At 35.4% G+C, this 21,450-nt stretch overlaps 1 protein-coding gene across 1 annotated transcript in view; it reads right to left on the minus strand.

The window, feature by feature from the left end:
* Positions 1 to 21,450, minus strand: part of LOC115434115 (protein kinase C epsilon type-like) — a 168,258-nt gene that overhangs the window by 31,538 nt on the left and 115,270 nt on the right. Inside the window, exon 11 of the mRNA XM_030155812.1 lies at positions 12,568 to 12,722. Coding sequence (XP_030011672.1) covers positions 12,568 to 12,722 — 155 coding nt within the window. The remainder of the gene's footprint in view (positions 1 to 12,567; positions 12,723 to 21,450) is intronic.

Genomic DNA, 21,450 nt, shown 5'->3' on the forward strand with positions numbered 1-21,450 from the left:
TTTACTCATTAAAAACTGTTTACCTTGCCTTGTTTGGTATCACTTTTTTCAGCAGAACCTCACTTTTTTCCTTTGACGTGCAGTAAAAAACAAACTGAACCTAAAATCACACAAAAAACATTCCAAGTAGGAAAAGTTAGACGACTAAAACATGTTGACCGAACCATTTTTAGAGCTTACAATGAACATATAAATTGAAAACTTAATAAATCACAAAGTAATTTACAATTATTTACATGAAAATGCAGGCGATGCCTCAGGCATTTTTTTTTAGGAAAACTATATACAACTATTTACAAAACAATCTAGCATCCCAACATGATGCCACAAACATGTTCAATTAAGCCTTTTTATAAACATGTTATGTTTTGTTTTTGTACATGCAAACTCTTCCCATAGAAGCCCATTTCTCTCTCTCTGCCTACACCAAATGTGAACCAAACACAATGACAATATTGCAGAAAATGATGGTTTCATTGTGTATCATGAGCCTGGTTTTACTTGGCCTTTCAACACAACTGACTTTACAGTATTACTTTGACATCTGCACTTTCAACACAAGTTGAAATGAAGACTCTGAAGGCTCTGTCTGCTGCTACATCGTCTTAAATCAGTTATGTGATTAGATGTGAGAGTATGTCCATGGACTCCAAGAGTTAAAGAGGTTGGTGACTATAAACCCAAAAGCATAAAGGCCTTAACCTCCTAAGACCCAGCTATGGGTTTTCTGTCCACATTTGTGGACAAGAGTTTCACAACTTTATACGAAAAAAAAAAGAAAAGAAAACTGTCCACCACAAAGGACATTCCATAAAAATGTAAAAACTTCATCTGAAAAAAAAACAAACAAAAAAAAAACAGTTGCATCATGAGGTTTCCAATAAAGGCACTTATTTAATAAAAAACAAAAAAAGCTTGTACTTCGCTGACATTTCCTGGGTCTTAGAAGGTTAAAGGCTGCAATAAGCTGTGTCACATCTTGCAGTACTGGGATATGTCCTGCTGCTAAATTGTTCTAGTGTAGAAAGTATACTGTTATATGAAACTGATGCCTGAACCATGAAGAAGGACCTACAAGAATGACTCAACTGTACCTACACCTGACTTAATACCAGAATAAACAACAACTCCTGGACCACCAACCAACCACAGACATCTAAGAAGGCAGTCCACCAAAATTAACCAGTGCTGCACAGCAACGGACATGCTTTGGTAGACACTGTTTCCATGCCGAGACCAAGCAATTTCTGATATACACTATATGGACAAAAGTATTGGGACACGTTGAATTCAGGTGTTTCTTTTCTAACAGGGGTCTGGGATACAAAACAGGAATGACAAATATCATTATATAGTTTTATATTGGGATAAATATCATGCATTGCATTGATTAGTGTGGTTTAAATTGTTATCTTTGCTTCCACAATGCCTCAGAGATGGTTTTCACTTAATTTCTCTCAACATTTATTATTTATTTTTTATCCATGACTACGATTTTAAATGTTCTACCTCTAAATTTCTAAAATATTTTTCATGCTCCAACTGTAAATAATCATTTTCTACTACAACTAAACCATCTACTTTCTTTATATCCCACTCAGGAACAAAAATCTCCCATTAAACTTTTAAGGAATTATTGATGTTTATAGACCTATACGGACAAAAATATTGGGACACATCATGACTACAGCTCCTAATATGTCCTGTTCCTGTTCATTTAAATCAGTTAAAACTACATTTTACATGTTGCTCATTTCTCTTAAGGTTTGTGCCTCTGTGCAAAATACACATTTAATTATTTCATCAAAAGTTTAGTTCCGTTTCTTGTGTGTCTTTTAAGGCTTTGCACATATGCCTTGTATTTTCTTGTATGTGAAAAAAAGACAATGAGACAAATAAATAAGTACGCTCAGTTCAACCCTAAAAAACAACATACTTGGTGGCCTAAGACTTTTGCCCAGTTCTGTACATTATATTGTCGATTTACATATGGACATCATGTGCTTTTCAATGGAAAAAATATCTTTAAAGTGAAATAAATACAACAAAATACATCAGTTTAAAATGAAATGAAGTGGAAGTTTAAGTATCCCTGTACTCAATAAAACTAAAAAAATAAATAAATGAAATGAAGACTGTTTTCAACATGGTGTGGGAAGTGTATAGAGCAGGGATGTCAAACATGCGGCCCAGGGACCAGATGCGGCCCGCCAAAGGGTCCAGTTCGGCCCCTGGGATGTTTTTGCCAAGTGCAAAAATTCCACAGTCTTGAATTGAATTAAGCAAAAAAAAAATTTAGCTTGAATTAAGGAAAAAATCTGGGGAGAGGGAAGTCTGGGCATCCTTGTTAAGACTGTTGCCCCCGCGACCCGGCCCCGGATAAGTGGCGGATAATGGATGGATGGATGGATGGATAAGGAAAAAATCTTGAATTAAGCCAAAAAAAAAAAAAAAAAAACTTCAATTAAGTAAAAAAAAATCTTCAATTAAGCCAAAAAAAATCTCAAATTTAGCAAAAAATCTTGAATTAAGCCAAAAAAATCTTCAATTAAGTAAAAACAAATCTTGAATTAAGCAAAAAAAAATTCTTCAATTAAGTATAAAAAAAATCTTGAATTAAGCAAAAAAAAAAAACTTTAATTAAGTAAAAAAAATCTTGAATTAAGCCAAAAATTTTTTAGAATTAACAACTTAATTTTTTTTCTTTGTTTTATGCAAAAAATAACATTAAATTATGAAAATATTTAGATTTACAAACTATCCTGAAACAATAAAAGGTGAATAACCTGAACAAATATGAACAACCTAAAATGTCCAAAGAAAATTAAGCACAATTTTAACAATTTTCTGCCTGTTTCTCAGTGTTTAGTGTCTTTGTAGATCTGATCCATAACGCACATGTAGAAATGATAAATTGAGGAATATTATGAAAATTGCACAAAATTTTCTTATGTTTTTTAATTTAAATTTCAGTTTTTTCTTTTTTTTTCTTTTGGATAGTTTATAAAAGGAAGTATTTTCATAATTTAATAGGGTTTTTTTTGCACTAAAACAAAGACAAAATTGGAGTTGTCATTGTTTATAGGTTATTATGTTATTATTTTTCTGGTCCGGCCCACTTCAGATCAAATTCAGCTGAATATGGCCCCTGAACTAAAAAGAGTTTGACACCCCTGGTATAGAGTAAAGGTGTTGTATTTTGTATTTTTAGAACAGGGGTGTCCCTGCCTATCTTCAAGAAGCTCTTGAAGACCCAGCTCTTCAGAAAGCACCTCCTGTCCTAGCACTTTCAAACATTCCATTTTAAATGTATTATTATGTTTATTCTGTCGTTTTACTTGGTATTTTTATTTCACTGTTTTCAGTTGTTCAGCTGTTTTTATGTCTTCTTAATCTATTCTTGTATTTTAGTCTATCATTTTGCTTTTTTACTCTTTTGTACGACACTTTTTTAAATTGTACAGCTGCTTTATGTCTTTAATCTATTCTTGTATTTTTTCTTATATTTTGGTTTTTCCCCTGTAAGTTGCTTTGGAAAAAAGCATCTGCCAAATGCATAAATGTAAATGTAAATGTAATTTTTTAACTTCCTGTCCATGAATCTCCAGACATTTGGCTCTAACTTCAACATTTGTACTGTCTGCATTATCTTATACACAAGTCACAAAAATTTCTGTAAAGCTGAAACATTTGTCCAAACCGTCCTCCATTCAGTATTACATTTCACTTTATATGCTGTCCCATCCCTGACAGAGAAATGCTACTGAATACTCAAGATAGCTATCAGATAAATCTGTGTCAACAAAAACTCAACATAGTACAAAAAGGTGCAGCTAAAGAAAACAACGGAACCTGTCTGAAGCAGTGGCACAGGTTTAAGTCCTATTTAGTCTGCAGGAGTTTTGGGTTCTGTACAAATTTCGGGTGGAGCAGCTTCTTAAGTATTGGTTATGCGCCAAAAAAAATAAAAAACAAGTGCAAAACAATTAGCTCAGAGCTTTTGGTTTAAACGATGATGACTGAAAAACTGCAATGTGCCAGAAAAACTGGGACATACACACACTTTAGTTGTATGATTACAACTCCACGCCCCGCATTCATTAATAAAACCATTGTAGCCGTGTGAAACAATGAGTCGTGGTCGCGCAGGCACCAACAGGACTGGATATTTATGACTCTGAGATCAAAAATAGAACATCAAAATAACCAGGGCTGTGTGATTTGGTGAATTAGTCACAGCGTGATGGTAAAGAAACTGAAGATTGACCTTTTTTTTGCAACACTAACATATAAACGTGAACCAGGATCAAAAAATAGGACCAAAGTCCCTGTGTCTCACCAACATGTTCTATCCAGAATCAATAACAAGTTGAATTTGTGAGGTTGTCAGGTTCTGCCGCAATGTTATGCCTATGTGGTACCGGCTTGACTCGACTCGGCCTTTTTGCGTTTCCATTATGTAAAAGAACCTGGAATCTGGTACCCGTTACTATTTTTTTAGTACTTGCTCGGCAGAGGTTCCGAAATGGGTACTGAGGGCACAGAGCTGCTAAACTGATTTTCATTGTTCCTGTACCAATGGCAATAAAGATCTATTCTATTCTATTCTATTGCATTGTATTGTATTGTATTGTATTCTATTCTATTCTATTCTATTCTATTCTATTCTATTCTATTCTATTCACCTAAAACACAGAACATGCTTCAGCTTTTATCTTAACTTAATTTTACTATATATTGATTTTTTGATAATTACAATTGTTTTAAATTTCCTATCCCTAGATTTATCAAATATTCATCACATTTTGACCATTCTGGTTTCTTACACTCTCACTCAGGAAGAAAAATCAGCCTTTAAACTTGAACAAAATACTGATCTAAATTTTTTTCTGATGATTATTGATGAAAATTGACATGAACTTTTTTTAATCATATTTCATTTCAGTGGTAATGGGAAGTCCTACAAGCTGTAGGGTGTGATGTGTCCAAATGTTTTTCTCCCTACAGTGTTTACACACCAGAATTATGCATTTTTTGGTTTATAAATATTTAATAAATATTTATATGTTTTATGATGATGACCAAAATTAGATTTTTAGAGGTTAATAATTTCAGTGCCAACAGTTTAACACAATTTTAACATTTTAACACTTTTCTGCCTTCCCCCTTTCCCATTTTGCTCTTGTTTTGCTGTTTTTGGGACATTTCTCCAGTAAAAATCAGCTCACTTCTTCTATATTTCTTCATGTGCCCCTCAAGTGTAAATAGGGAATGAATAAAAATTCACATTTTAGATTTTTCTTAATGTCAAATTTTCTTTAGTACAAAAAAATACACAATACTGTATGTGTGTTTGGTTCTTTTCCCCTTTCTGGATTAAACAGAATAAACAGTCATTTTGAAGATATGTAACTGAGGTTGACATTCTGATTAGACTTCTGCACGGTCTTCTTTCAAGTCAGCTGATGTTGGACATATTTCTTGTTTGGAAGCCAAAGAAAAGAAAATACCTTGCAATTATTTTGATCAGCTCAAACAGGATGGAAGTTATTAAACTTATTAAAGAAAACAGGCCGTTGTAGCAACAAGCTGGGGTAACCTTTATGATCCATTATTTATTTAAGTGATGAGTTTGTGTGTTGTGTTGATCTGTGTTGTTCTGGGCTTTTCCTGCAGAGTTAACATGAGAGAGGAAACGGGAGCACCCAGAGGAACCCATGTAAACACATTCATCTTCTTTTTTTAAAAAGCTAATAAACTATTGAGTATAAAATAAATAACAATATGAGTCAACCCGATGAGGGGTTATTCAGAGAAGAAGAGGAGGTATCAGCTGTTCTCTCTTATATTCCATTGACCTTTACTTGCTGAACACAGAACAATGCACCATGTTCATGTGTTTAATCACTTCCCGACCTGTTTCCTCATTCTGTTCACTGTTATGTATATTCACAACTTTAAAGAGCAGGAAAAAAAAAAAACCACATGATGAGCAACTAACGCACTAATAACACACACAGAAACGCACTGACTCAGCCTTGAATATTAGGAAATTAAAAGTAAAACTAAAACACGTCAGTGCTGTATTTCAACTCAATCAGTTGAATAACAGTTGGATGTGATGAATAAATAACAAATGAACAAATAAAAGCCAGTCCTTAAAGCATACCTGCAGTGGTCATGTTTACCACATTAATTGTGCTTTGCGCGTAAAAAAATCACCATAAATGCACCACACTGGACCTTTTTATTATGTGAATTACAGCCGTGGGTAGAACCTATGGGGAACAGCCATTGATGTACCAGTGTTGATTCCAGGTGATGGAGTGTGAGTAAAAAAGCAGCAGTCAGTGAGTGAGATTAAGGTTACATCCAGACGACAATGCTCGTAGTATTTTCCTTTTGCGGATTCTAAAAGTTTCACGTCCATACACGTTTCAAGTAGGGCTGTGCAATTAATCGAAATTCAATTACGATTTCGATTATTACGCTCAACGATTACAAAAATTATGTAATCGAGAAAAAACGATTATTAATTTTGAGTTGTTTTAATTCACGTGCACGCAAGCTACCATGAGCTGCTCTGCCCCGCCCCCCTCTAAGCTACAGCTGCCAGCTAGCCGGCACGTCCACCCACAAGGAAAGCTGTACCTAGCGGTCTTGAAAAATGGCAGGAGAATCACAGCAGAAGCGCTTGGTAAACAAAAAAGTCAAGTCAAATTCAATTGTATGGAATCACTTTGGGTTTGATGAAGAAGACGAAGAGCAAAAACACATCACGTGCAAAAAGTGTTTCATAGTTGTGTCCGCACCGACCGCTAACACAACAAACCTTTTTAACCATCTAAAGTTGAACCACCGCGACCTTTATGATTATCTTATGAAAAACCAAAACACAAAAAAAACAACTCCATCTACAACTTCGTCCACAATGCAATCTTCAATCTCCGAATCTCTTTACGTTGCAACTCCCTACTCATCAACATCGGAGAGACACCAAAAGAAAAACAGAATCCATTGGCCATTACCTGGCCAAAGGTATGTGCTCCATTAACACCAGTGACAACTGGGGCTTCAGACAAATGGTGAATGCACTGGACAAACGCTGTGTTTTGCCTTCAAGATATCATTTTACACGAGCTGCTACTACATTGAACATACTTGAATTTGTAATTTGCACTTTACGTGAGTTTTTTTTTTTTTTTTTATTGCTATAGTTCTATGGCAAGTCTATAGCAGTTTAATTCCAGTGCACTATTTGTTTACAAAAGGAAACAGATTTGAATTTACAGTATACTTATTTGCATTCAAAGATTTTTTTTTGTTTTCGTACAAAAGTGAACATACTTTGTTTTAGTGTTTAAAAGCTTTATTAATGTTTAAAGAGTATATTTTACATTGTTTTGCAAGAAAAAAAATAAACAACTTTAACAAATACTCGTTTTTAATAATCATGATTTCAATTATTGCTAAAATAATGGTGATTATTGTTTTTTCTATAATCGAGCAACCCTAGTTTCAAGAAATATCAGCGTCCAGATGGAAACAGGAAAACTGGGTTAAAACAGTGTAATACGTATGCCACACCAAAATGTGGCGCTGTACACAAACACAGACAGAGCTGCGGGATACACTAAAATTACAGAAGAATGTAGGGTCCAGGTCGCCCTTCTCACAGGACACCATGGCGGATTCAAAAATATCTCGTGTGTATCTGTTTCTCCGCTGGTCGTCGAGTTGATACAGTATTACCAGGTTTTGTTGTATATTGTTACGTCCCGGGTTTTCTCCTTCTCGTCATGTGGCACTATGGCATCATCGTTTCCAAAAAGGGGTGTGTTGCCTATCCACACAGAAACACAAGGGCGGCGTTGTGAAATTTTTCCGCTCTGGGACCTGTTCTCCAAGAATAGCGTTTCAGGGCACGACAACTCCAGTGTCATATGGACGAAAAGCTGGAATGTCATCAAACTTTTGCGGATTGACATATTTTTGTTGTCGTGTGGATAGACTCTAAGTGGAAAGCACACGTTCGCACTTGTTTGTGAAGTCGTAAGCTTTGCAGTCCACCACTGTCCTAGAGACACGACCCAGCACTGGCCGATAATGTGTCATCTTAGGCTGGTGTCTGCTGCACGGGGTCAGGGACCACTCCATCACAGCCCAGGTAACCGGACAATACAACGAGTCTGCGTCACTACCAGTGCTGGAACAACCCGTGAAGGAGGCAACATGTCGCTGACCATGACTAACTGACAGAGCAGTGACTCAGTACTAAGTTAGCTGACAGAACCACTGCTTTTATATATATGATCTTTTGACAGAGCTTGCAATGAAAATTTACTACAGGTACCATTCAACCCTATAATACCAAACATATCATATATGATACTTGAGTTTTGAAGCCTTCTACATGATCAGTGTGATATTTCGTTTCTTGAAAAATCTGATGTATACAATTAGATACATGCAATACACAGATAATCCACCAGGGGGGAGGAATTTGTTCACCAGAGGCCTTTCCAGTGACACTACAAGACTGTCATTAATGAGGAAGGAGGCAGAACTGACAGTTTTGAAAAGGAATTACCAATTTGTTAGATATGTTTGTGTTATATTATGTTTTGGTTTGCTCAAAAATAATAATATTAGACCATTGAGTCCTGATGTATCAAATATGATACAAAATTGAAACTCATACATGGAAATTGATATTTGAAAAACAAGAAAACATTTTTGGTTGTTCAGAAGGACCAATAAAGGCTCCAGTTTCAGAGAACTGGAATTTTCTGTCAATGATTTAATGGTTCAGGCTTTACAGGGTTAAAAACAGGCAGAATGCAACATTAGATCGATAAAGTCCTGGTAAGTTAAGTTTGTACCAGCTTAACTGAATACATATCACAATATATTCCATTTATTTGCAACACTTTGTGGGTCTTGACCACTGATCTGACCATGGGCGAAAATAACTGGTGAAAAAACAAAAAAAACTAGAAAAGCACTCGAAGAGTGCAAACCTCCGCCAAGGCAGATCAGTCCCCCCCGCCCCCCCGATCACCACCAAAATGTAATCATTTGATCCTTGTACCAGTATCTATATTTCCTGAAAATTTCATCAAAATCCTTCCTTAACTTTTTGAGTTATCTTTCTAACAGTCAAACAAAACAAACAAACAGACAAACATAACCTCCTTGGCCGGAGGTAAAAATCAGTCAGTCTGATGTATAGTTCCACTTTCCAGTTTCTAATAAAGGCAATGATTTTGTCCTTCACAACAGTGCTTTACTTTATTTTTCTATTTTTTTACAACACAACGTTATCCTGCTCCAAACTTTCATTATTATATATGCGTTCACAAATAATTAATACGAGCCCACAGAGATTTCAGATTGAGGTGTAGCTCTATAAAATGTTCATCTAGCAGAGTGAATAAGAAACACATAGTAATGAACAAAGCCATGTAAATTAAACTCTATTTCCACATCCACAGTGTGTTTCTGGGCAGAGATGGTCCACCTCTAACATCATCAGTCTGTCTGATGCATTAATGAGTGAAAAAACTGAATCAAAAAAATCAAAAAATAAGCAGTGACTTTTCTTCCGTCAGTTATTCTATTTCTGGGAGCCTCTTTTCCATCACAATGGTGTTGTGATTGAGGCTGTGTGTTGCTTTGTGTGACCAGATGTGTGTTTGGTATTGGTTGACAATGATATTATGACTGAGTGGTGGACACAGACAGATAATGGTACCCACAGTAGAGCGACACAGGGGTGATCTGGTCCAGGACACGAACGCTATGAACTTCCAGGGTCAATCAGTTTATATGTCATAACTAAGGAAAAATATTTATGCGGAAAATAATATTTAGCTGCTAGGTTTTATTGTTTGCAAAAGGCAACTCCATGAACCCCAGACAGCTTCCATCATATTGTGTAGAAACTTTGTGGACTTATTCTGCACATTTCCAAAGGTTTTTTCCTGCAACAAGAATTATACGGCAGCCACACCCGTCAATTTTTGTACCATTTGTCAAAACTCTGACATTTGTTTTCACAGAGCAAAAATGGTTTCAATCGACTTACAGTCATGCATAAATAATATGATTCTGTGGTGGCCTCTTTCAGTTTGAGAAGTTCATTATACGGTTTATTAGATTAGCGGTTTGGTTAGGGGAAGATCTGGTTCATGTTAGTGTGTGAATATGAATGACTGATAAATGAACTAAAGTTATGGATCACTGCTTACTTCTACATTTTACATTCATTAATTTAACCCATAAAGACTCAGTGTTGCGTTTATGTCAGTTCACAAATGCATTTTTCTCTCTATTTAACCTTTTTTTAGGGATTTATCACCATTTATTATAATATTATCCACTGTATTTGAGTTTATGGCAACATAACGTAACACCTACCATATCTTTTTAAGTTATTAAATGCAGATTTTTATATTCAAGACTTTTATGACTTTTTAAGACCCTGCAGGAACCCTGGTATAGAACAAATAACCTTTTTTGAATATCTATAATGAGCTGTGAAACATTCAAAGCAGCTAAAACCTGAGTTTTGTCTTTGATTACATATGGCTAACCCTATGATTTCTAATTATAGCCCTCTTTAATGTGAACTTCATTATTGCATGGCAGAACATAACTAAAGGCATAAATTGTTGGTATTAAATCTGCTGATGGAGCCCCTTAAATGTAACTGAACCAACAGCTACAGGATTCCAACCTTTACAAACTGTAAAACTGAGGCGATACTTGAGTGCGTCCATGTTTGACTTTATTAAAATATAACCCAGTCAACCCTTTGCACATTTGACTTCCTTTTCCTGATGCTCTGCAAATCGTATAATGTGGAAGATTTGTGTTTAAGCCGTATGATCTAAATCAACAAAGAAGTATTTTAAAGGACATGGAAGACAAGCACTGTGTGAACTCCTCAAGGTTTTACATTTGCACTGTATTTTTCTTTAGTAATGCTAGGAGTATTACTTAATATTTATTTTCTTTTTTTTTTCCTGGGGATCTCTCACATACATATGCTGTAATGGAGACATATGTCTCAGCTGGAAGCACTAAATCAAATAAGCACCACACTGGATCTACAAGTTAAAAGGGCAGAGATTGTATTAGAAAGTGTGTTTTAGCTCAAATGTGTAAAGTCCTGCTGAATAATGACATTTTTATATTCGGGTCAGGTCAAGGGAACAAGCACATCTATGAGAAAAATCAGAGTTTCTATTATCCTATTCTGTATGCACTCATTTGTTAGCTTATTACTGTGATGTATAATAAATGCATGTATTAAAAATGACTTGCTTTCTAGACACATTGGTCCTTACACCATAATAAGATCAAGAACTGAAACTGTGTCACTATGCCCATTGAAATTGTGTTACTTTAAATCTGTGTCAATACGTCCAAAAGTTTCAATATATTTTCTTAAATTTTGACATCAGTGTAGCTTAATATGTTTTTTTTAACACATCATAGGCAAAGTTAAGTGAATCTCCTGTGGAAACCGCATGTTAAGCACTTTGGAGTAAACCTTGTCAAAATCAGTGACATTTTGATGAAACCGTGTCACCGAGCACATTTTAAAATATTTTTGGTCAAAAATTTTATTTTATGCAACCACCATCCTTACTATATCCCCCAGGATGTACCAAATGATGAGCTCAGGTAAATGCAAAAAAAATTATACTCTTGCTCTGAGCCATCCAAAAATTAATGAATTTTTAATAAAATATTGGGGCCAAAAATAGGAGCAAAATTGGGATATGAAAAGCAACCTAGCTGTCAGTGCATTTGATCTGGATAATACGGCTATAAATGGTCTTATATACCACTATAAATAAACACACTGTGTTAAATTTGATGATCCGAGTGGTTTTTTCTAATCCAGACGTGCGTTTTTCATGAGTCTCAGACTCATTCCAGGTTTCGTGTGTAACCCATCATATCCACTCGCGTCACATGCAGAACCTGCCCATTTAAACACAAATAAATTGCGAGTGATTTTGCAACAGTCCTTTTTGTGAAACACTCTGCCTTGCATAATTAGTTTGATTCCCCAAATGTAACTGCGAGAGAATAAAAAGATATTCTAAAAAAATAGCAGCACGTAATTTTCTAGTCCTTTTTACTGTTAAATGTGGATTTTTATATAAAAATAATATAAAAATGTGTTGAAAAATTAAATGAAAATGTCTGAAAAATAGTTTCTCTTTTATCTCAGTAAATATTTATTTTTAAAATAGACCCAGTGCTTCCAATCTTGCTTCATCTTGTTTTAATTTTTAGTCCCTCTCTCCTGTTTTAGGTACCAGTTCCATAAAAGCACCCATAGTGCTAACAAAGTTAGAACCCATTGAACACGAAACATGTAATCGTGTCACAGCTTGACCTGACACATGCGGTAAAAACTGAATATTACAAACTAACAACAAAAACTGAAGTAAAAACAGAAAACTGAGTCCATAAAACTATGACTGTATGGTAAATGTCTGAACACCTTGAGTAACTCTGTGTTTCCAGTGACTCTTTTGACCTTCTTACCTGTATATGACTCCATTCCGGTGTAGAAACATTAACGCAGATGTGACCTCGGCTGCGTAAAATCGAGATCGGGCCTCATCAAACTTCCTCGACCTTTGAATCTGAAACATCAGGTCTCCACCATTGACGTACTCCATCACAAAGAACAGACGATCCTGGACAGGCAGAGAAAAGAGGAAAGGAATGTTTCTAAACTGGATGTAAGAAGAACACAAAGAAGATCAAACTTTACTGACTATGAAATGGATGTTGTGCAACCAAGGACATATGCACATGTATCTTTACATTACATTATGGCCACATTTAGTGGGACTAAATGGTGACAAACACAACACTTTGGAATTGATATGATGCATCTGTTAACTAACAGGTTGGTTGGTTGGTTTTAACATTCGTATTTTTTCTTGTTTCTACTTAAAACTAAGCCAACAGACCTCACAACTGTCACCATACTGAGCCACAACTATTATAGTCAGTCTAATGGGTTGGGTATTTCTGTCAATGAATTTCTTTGAAATCTATAAAATGCTTCCAATTATTCCTCAATGTAAATTAACCCATAAAGACTCAACACATCCACTGCCAACCAAAAGCATCCACTGATCTAAAATGTTCAAGAACTGTTGAACCATTCATCCGATCAATACATGGAAATAATTCAGGTAAAATTCTGATGCTCATCTTTTCATGGTCATCAGGTATGACCCATTTGGATGTTCAGAGACTCTGTAGTTACCGTGGAAACACTGCCATCTTCTACAACATTGATTCACCAGTAAAACCCATGGAGTTGGATCAATGACAGTAGTTGTAGATGCTTGTTTTTATGTTTAGTTAATGATATATATCGATGTAAAAGTCACTTTTTCACCAGTTTTCTCTTTTATGATATAATAGCTTTTGAAATTACTTTGAACTTTGATGAACATCTACATGATCAGTGAATTAACCCATAAAGACCCGAACATACACTGGTGATCCAAATTGTCTACTGATGTAAACTGTTTAATACCTGTTGACCCATTAATCCTATCAATACATGTTAATAATTCATGTAAAATGCAGTTTATCATCTTTTCATGGTCATCAGATATGACCCATTTGGACATTCAGAGACTCCATAGTTACCGTGGAAACACTGTCATCTTTTACATTGATTCACCAGTAAAACCCGTGGAGTTGGATCAATGACAGTGAATGGACATACTTGGTTTATTTTCAGTTAATGATAGATTTTACCGAAAAAGTCACTTTTTCTCGAGTTTTCTCTGTTTTTGGTATAACAATCCTCAAGTGTAACCTCAATATGATGATTAAAGTACATGATCAGTAAGTTAAATATTGGAAAATACCTGATTTTCACTGAAAAAAATGCTAAATACAGAGGATAATATTCTAATAAATGGTGATACATCACTTGAGAAAGGGTAAATAGAAAGAAGAAAATTATTTGGGAACTGCCACAAAATTATCACTAGGTCTTTATGGGATAAATATGAGAAAATACCTCATTTTCATTAATGATATAATAAATGGTGACAAATCACTTGGGAAAGACAAAAAAATATTTGGAAGTTGTGTCAAAAATAGTTGTGGGCCTTTAAAGTAAGTAAGTAAGTAAATAAATAAATATGCAAAAATCAAACTGGTGCCATTCCCAAAACTTTTGGCCACAGTTGTAAAATTCATCCAGCATCTGTATCAACAAAATCCAGTCTCTTCCTAGTGTAACCAACCCAACTACAGTAAAAATATCTGGGTTTAAAAAAGAATATTTTATTCAATAAACAGAAGAGCTTAACCTTCCTCTTGTGTTAGGGTCGGCAGCGACCCGTTTTAAATTTTAAATGCATAAAAGAATCAGATAAAATTTGTTTATTGCATCAAGGCTTTTTGACTTTGTCAGGAACCTCTATTTCAACAAAATAAAACAAAAAAAAATCTTTTCACTAAATTTTAAAATGCTCTGGCTGAAATTATGACCTTTGTGTTGTTAGGGTCGGTTTCGACCCAGTTATAATAATACAATTATAAAGCAATAATTAGAGCCAAAACTGAAATCCTAAGTGCACTGTCAGCTGACACACTGACAGTCAGCTCCTCTCCCAATCATGTGAGCTTTAGGGGATTCTCATTTTGCTGGGTTTTCCAGTATACCTGCAGAAAAACAAAACAAACAAAGATGGTCATTTCTAGACATGTCAAGTGAATTTACTCATTTGAGTGGCCATTTGACTTGCAGATTTCACATTTACAATTTGCATCATGGAAAGAATGACAAGAAGATTTACAGTGAGCCAAGCTCTGGATCAAATTTTTGGTGACAATGAGGGAGAGGACACAGACCAGCATAGTGATTCAGATGAGCAGGTTTCTGAGGAGGAAGACAATGTGGAGTATCATCCAGAAGACTCAGACACATCTGCTGAGCCAGATGAGGAGGTTGCTGGTGCTGAAGATGCTCCTGCTGAAAGATTCAAGTCCAAAAATGGAAGATCTTTTGGAGTTCAGTACCTCATGATGTACATGGCAGGGCAGCTGCTGGAAATTTAATCAAAATGACCCCTGGAATCACAAGGTTTGCTGTGACCAGAGTCAGTGACATCAAGACATGTTTTGAGTTATTTATGCCACTGTCACGGAAAAGAATCATCATTACTATGACGAACATTGAAGGAAAAAAAGTCCATGGCGACACGTGGAAAGACATTGATGAGGAATTCCTGGATTCTTTCATTGGTGTTCTTCTTCTTGCTGGAGTGTACAGATCCTGCAATGAGGCCACTGATAGTCTATGGGACGCATTGACGGGCAGAAATATTTTCCGGTCAACAATGTCACTTCAGACATTTCAAATGATTTCAAGAGCCCTCAGATTTGACAATAGAGAGACCAGAGCAAGATCTGACCAGCTTGCTCCATTCAAGGATGTCTGGGAGAGATGGGTGCAGCTCCTTCTGCTGATGTTCAACCCAGGGCCAGAGGTGACAGTGGATGAACATCTTGTCCCTTTCAGAGGAAAATGCCCCTTCCGGCAATACATGTCCAGTAAGCCAGGAAAATACGGCATAAAAATCTGGGAAGCCTGTGTTGCGAAGACCAGCTATGCCAGGAATCTTTTATATTTGGCCATGCAGATCTATATTTTGTGTCATGACCTGTTCTGCTTTTCTTTTTTTTCAGTTTATATTGAAGTTCTATCGGCTGAAAATTTTTACTTTTTTTTTGCCTTTTCTTGATGTAAATATATATGGGTCGAAATTGACCCGAACACCATCGATGTTACTTTTCTGATTAATATTAAAATGAAAAAAATAAATAAAACAAATTTATTTAAAAGATGTGTTCTATACCCCTCAGTAATAGTCAGGTAACATAACAACCTTTTATTTATTAATATGATTCTGTTGAGGTTCATTTTACCATTTTTTAAAAATTGAAATTGAGGGGTATACTGACAAAAAAAGGCCCAGAGGCCCACACCAAAAGTATTAAAACCAACATTTTCATGGATAAGGAAGCCTAACAAGGTAACCAAGAGATGAGAAACAAATTGGATGGTAACTTATTGTTTTTAGTGTATTTTATAGCTGATTTAATACGTGGGTCAAAACCGACCCGTTAACATAAGAGATGATACCAGAAAGCTAACACAAGAGGAAGGTTAGCATCTACAGTTTTCTATTAACCTTGAAATCAAACTGAAAGAGCAATAACTTCAAAAAGGATTATCATTCTACTATTATAGAGTGAACGAGACAATAATAACTCATGGAAAATAGAGAAGTTGGGTTAAAACACAGTAATGTCCCTTCAGAGAGTTAACTTTAACTGATTGCCATTCCAACTTTTATTTCAATATAAAGTAGTTCCTTGTTTTGGATAATTCCTTATGGCCCAACTAAAGCAAAAATGAATTTAAAAGTAAAAATGTGGGTCATATTTAGCAACACTAATCTGTCTCTAAAATCCATCCATTCTCTTCCGCTTCTCTAAAATGTCCCGTCAGAAAGATTTCAAATACCATGTTTTGACCCACTTGCAGTTTTTTTTAATCAAGTGGAGGTAGGATTACACTGGTCAACAACAAATTTATTGTTTAAGTTTTTTGAGCTGATTTAGGATAATTTTGGTGTTGAATCCAAAAATCACATAATTTTGCTCAATCAGGTCAACTTTCTGAACTATGCTACATATTGGCTTTTTAACATTTTTGCTTACATTTATGGGCATTTTCACATCATATGATACAAAATTCTTTCATATTTCTTGCAATAAACGAGTTCTGAAGATTTTACTTTTGCCAATTATGATTAATGGGTTTTTTTAATATTACAGGTGAATGAAATGGCTTCGACTAGAAGATCTTGCAAAAATAAGCCTGACGTATTCTGCTACATCTGTGGTGAATACACCATTGTACCTAACAGGAATCAAGTCACAAGTTTCATAAAGTGTGCTTACCAATCTTATTTTGGTATTAAACTTGGTGACCAAGATAAAGTTTGGGTGCCACACGTGGTATGCAAGTCATGCACCGAGTATCTGCGTCAGTGGACCAAAGGCAAGAAGAGTTTGTAACACTTAATAAATACATCCTGTTAGAAAATTATTATTTTTTCTCTTAAAACCTATTTTGGGTGAGAACTATATAAAAAATCAACTGATAAAGTCACAAAAATGTAATCAATTTTGTGAGAAGATCAAATTTTTCAAAATCAAATTAGCAAAAAAAACCTGACCTGATTGAGAAAAACAGATGTCATTTTTGGATTTAGCGGTGCAAAATGGTCCTAATTCAGTTGAAAACACCTAGACAACTTGCAAAAAACATTTTTTTGTAACCCAGCGTTATCTAAGGCAGCGTCTAGTGGCTGGTGGTAGTATTTACACTTTTCCCTACTGGCTTTAATTTCAAGCTGCTGCTGTTGCCCTTTGGTCAGACAGACTCCCCTCTGTGTCGAAGAATAAAAAATCCAACTATGCAGCTAACCCTGATTGTTTCCACTCCCATAGGACCCTTTCCGGTGACACACACAAGACACACACTTTAAATACACACTCTATACCGCACCCTTTGAGCTCTATTCTCTTGGTACTGAAAATGGGCTCCGGGGGAAAATGGCTCCCTTCCTGAATTCTTGCTCGCTTTCTTCATATAGGAAATAAGAGTGTGTGTATGAGTGTGTGTGTGTGTGTGTGTGTGTGTGTGTGTGTGTGTGTGTGTGTGTGTGTGTGTGTGTGTGATATAAACAGCTCTGTATATAAGAAACCTGGAGTCCATCCTAGCCATTGTGTGAGGCTTTGAGGCTTCGCACTGATCACAGTAAAACAACCTGTAGTCAGTCATACTCATATACTGTACATATGTATGTGTGTGTGTGTGTGTGTGTGTTTATATGTCAACATGTTCACTGATCCCTAGCGAGATCAAGTAAAGACTATGTGCGCATCGTCACATACATCGTTTCCACTGATGGACAATAGTGATTTAGTGGAACATTCCTTCAGTATATACATTAACGATGCAGATAAAGACTTAATAGTTGTATTAATATAATAAATGCATGTATAACAAATGCATTTTTCACTTTGGTATCACTCCCAATTGTCATTTGTGAACTTGTTACTCCTCAACCAATCAAATGTCCTCTGTCTAATCCATATTATATTAAAGTATGCGACCAGTTCTTATCGCAGCCCATCAAGTGACCTGCAAACTTATACAACAGCCCACATGACTTTCCTGCTGAAGTCTTTTTTTCTTATCTGACTGAAAAACATCAGCCCTCATCTTGTCCTGTGACTTAACAACACACCATACATTCACCTGGGAAAGGTGCACGAGTGATGTCAGCGCGCAGGGTTGGAAACCTCAACATATATTTTAACCCCATAAAGACCCAGTACTACTTTTGTGTCAGTTCCAAATGAATTTTTCTCAGTTTTTTTAACCTTTCTTAACTAATTTATTGCCATTTATACTAATATTACACTCAGTAGTTTGCATTTTTAAGTATAAATCAGGTATTTTCCTATATTTTATTTACTGATCATGTGGATGTTCCTAAAGCTCAGATTAAACTTGAGGGTTATTACATCAGAAACAGAGAAAACCGAAGAAAATGTTGTGAAAAATGAGTTTTTTAGTAAAATACTGTATATGCTTAACTGAACATAAACCCAGTGTCTCCATCCACTGGGATTTAGTGTCCTAGTGGTTTGGTTATGGGAAGATTTGGTTCATGTTAGTATGTGAATATGAAAAAGTGCAGTGACCATGACATACATTTGCAGAAAATATTAACAACAACAATAATAACTAGAAGCACTCGGAGAGCGCAGACCTCCGCCAAGGCTGATCAGTGCCCCCCCCCGTGGGCCCCCCCACCCCCGGTCACCACCAAAATTTAATCATTTCTTCCTTATCCCATTTCCAACAAACCCTGAAAATTTCATCCAAATCTGTCCATAACTTTTTGAGTTATGTTGCACAGTAACGATCAGTGGCCCCCCCTCGTGGGCCCCCCCATCCCCGATCACCACCAAAATTTAATAATTTCTTCCTCATCCCATTTCCAACAAACCCTGAAAATTTCATCCAAATCTGTCCATAACTTTTTGAGTTATGTTGCACACTAACGGACAGACAAACAGACAGACAAACAAACAAACAAACAAACCCTGGCAAAAACATAACCTCCTTGGCGGAGGTAATAATAATAATAATAATAACAATAATAATAATAATAATAATAATAATAATAATAATAATAATAATGATGGATTAGATTTCTATAGCACTTTTCAAGGCACCCAAAGCACTTTACATTATTTATCCATTATTCATTCACCCTCACATTCATACATTACTTGTAGTTTTGACTGATAAATGACCTTAAGTTATGGATCATTGCTTATTAATACATTTTACATTCATTAATTTAACCCATAAAGATCCAGTGTTACTTTTATGTCAGTTCACAAATTAATTTTTCTCTCTTTTTAACCTTTTGTAAGTGATTTATGACCATTTATTATAATATTATCCTCTGTAGTTTGCATTTTTTAAAGTGTATATCAGGTGTTTTCCTATATATAATTTACTGATCATCTAGATGTTCATTAAAACTCAGATTAAAGTTGAAGGTTATTCTATCAGAAACAGAGAAAACTGATGAAAAAGTGACTTTTTCAGCAAAGATATTAATAACTTAATATAAAAACAGGCATCTTCATCCACTGTCACTGATCCAACTTCATGGGTTTTACTGTTGGAGAAGATGACGGTGTTTCTCCGGTAACTACAGAGCCTCTGAACGTCCAAATGGGTCATATCTGATGACCGTGAAAAGATGATAAACTGTATTTTACACCAATTATTTACATGTATTGAACAGTTTAGATCAGTAGATGCTTTTGGTCATCTGTGGGTGTTTGGGTCTTTATGGGTTAAGTGCATATTAATAAAAAACAATAAACTCCAAATCACAGACATTAATGTGCTGATATATAAAACTCCTCATTTACGGTGAATTTGATGACTTAAAAGGAAGCATCTGAAATGCAGTGAATGAAGCATTATTCCAGTCAAGCAAAAATGACTAATACGGAACCTCTAGGTAATTCTTTTTTCATCAACAATGGGAAATCTTCCCAGAATTCTGTGCCTTCTTCCTGATTTTCCTTTGATGAAAACATCCAAAACAGGAGTGAGTCATCCTAATTGTAAACCACCGTGTCTGACCCCTATTTATATGAACTATTTCTCTTTGACAGAGTCAGCTCTTAATACCAGAAACACCACTAATGCTTTGGAAAAAGGACGGATGATGAATACAAGATGAATGAAATGCAGGACTGCAAAGTCCAGTAACAGGACGTACCCTAAGTATAAACACTCAGAGCTGTGTGATCCATGCTGGTTTTAACATCCATCCTCTTTCTTGTTTCTACTTGCAACTACGTCAACATATTGCACAACTGTCAACTTACTGGGGAAAAAGGATCTTAAGGCAGCATTTAAGGTGTAGTAATAGCACGAGAAGCACTAATTTGGTCAAAATTATGGGTAAATTAAAGAGATAAACAACAAAAAGTGGCTGATAGTTCCATAACTTCACACACAGTGACTCTGCTTGATCCAGCAGTAAACACTTATAGGATATTTTACGGTTCACAAATAAATAAATAAATAAAATAAAATAAAATAAAATAAAATAAAATAAAATAGATATATAATATATATATTTTCTTCTTATGTTATGGGGGCAGCCATGACCCAGAAGTTTGGAGAAGCCACTTGTGACCAAAGGACGACTGATTTGATTCCCTGCACCAGGACAGAAATTGTTTGTCTGATATGCCCTTGAGCAAAGCACCAAACCCCCATTTGCTTCCTGGGCATATGACATGGCAAACTAGTCTGAGGTGTGTGTGTTCAACTAGGTATGGGTTAAAACTAGAGGGTACATGTCAGTGTGTGTTGCATGTAAAATAAATACTGACAAATGAAGATTTCTCTTCACATTAACCCTTTCATGCGTGAATTATGAGAACCTTAGTCGAGATTTTTTTTCCTGAGTGTTTTTATTCCTCTTTAGACATGAAAAAAAAAAACAACAGGATTGAAATTTTTTTATGAACCTATTTTTCATGGAGTTACAAAAATGTCCACTCAACTGGGCACCGTGCATTTAATTTTTGAAGCAAAGAAACATGTATTTAAAACCCATCATCAGAAAGTGATATACTGTGTGAAAACTATGAAATAAAAACATTTTTCATGCTGCTAATATGATGTTTTCTAACATTTTAACATACTTTAATGCCAGTTATTACTCACTTTATGGAGATAATATTCAAAAGGACAACCTTTTTGAT

Source organism: Sphaeramia orbicularis, chromosome 15 (genome assembly GCF_902148855.1).
Source record: "Sphaeramia orbicularis chromosome 15, fSphaOr1.1, whole genome shotgun sequence".
NCBI classification, from domain to species: domain Eukaryota; kingdom Metazoa; phylum Chordata; class Actinopteri; order Kurtiformes; family Apogonidae; genus Sphaeramia; species Sphaeramia orbicularis.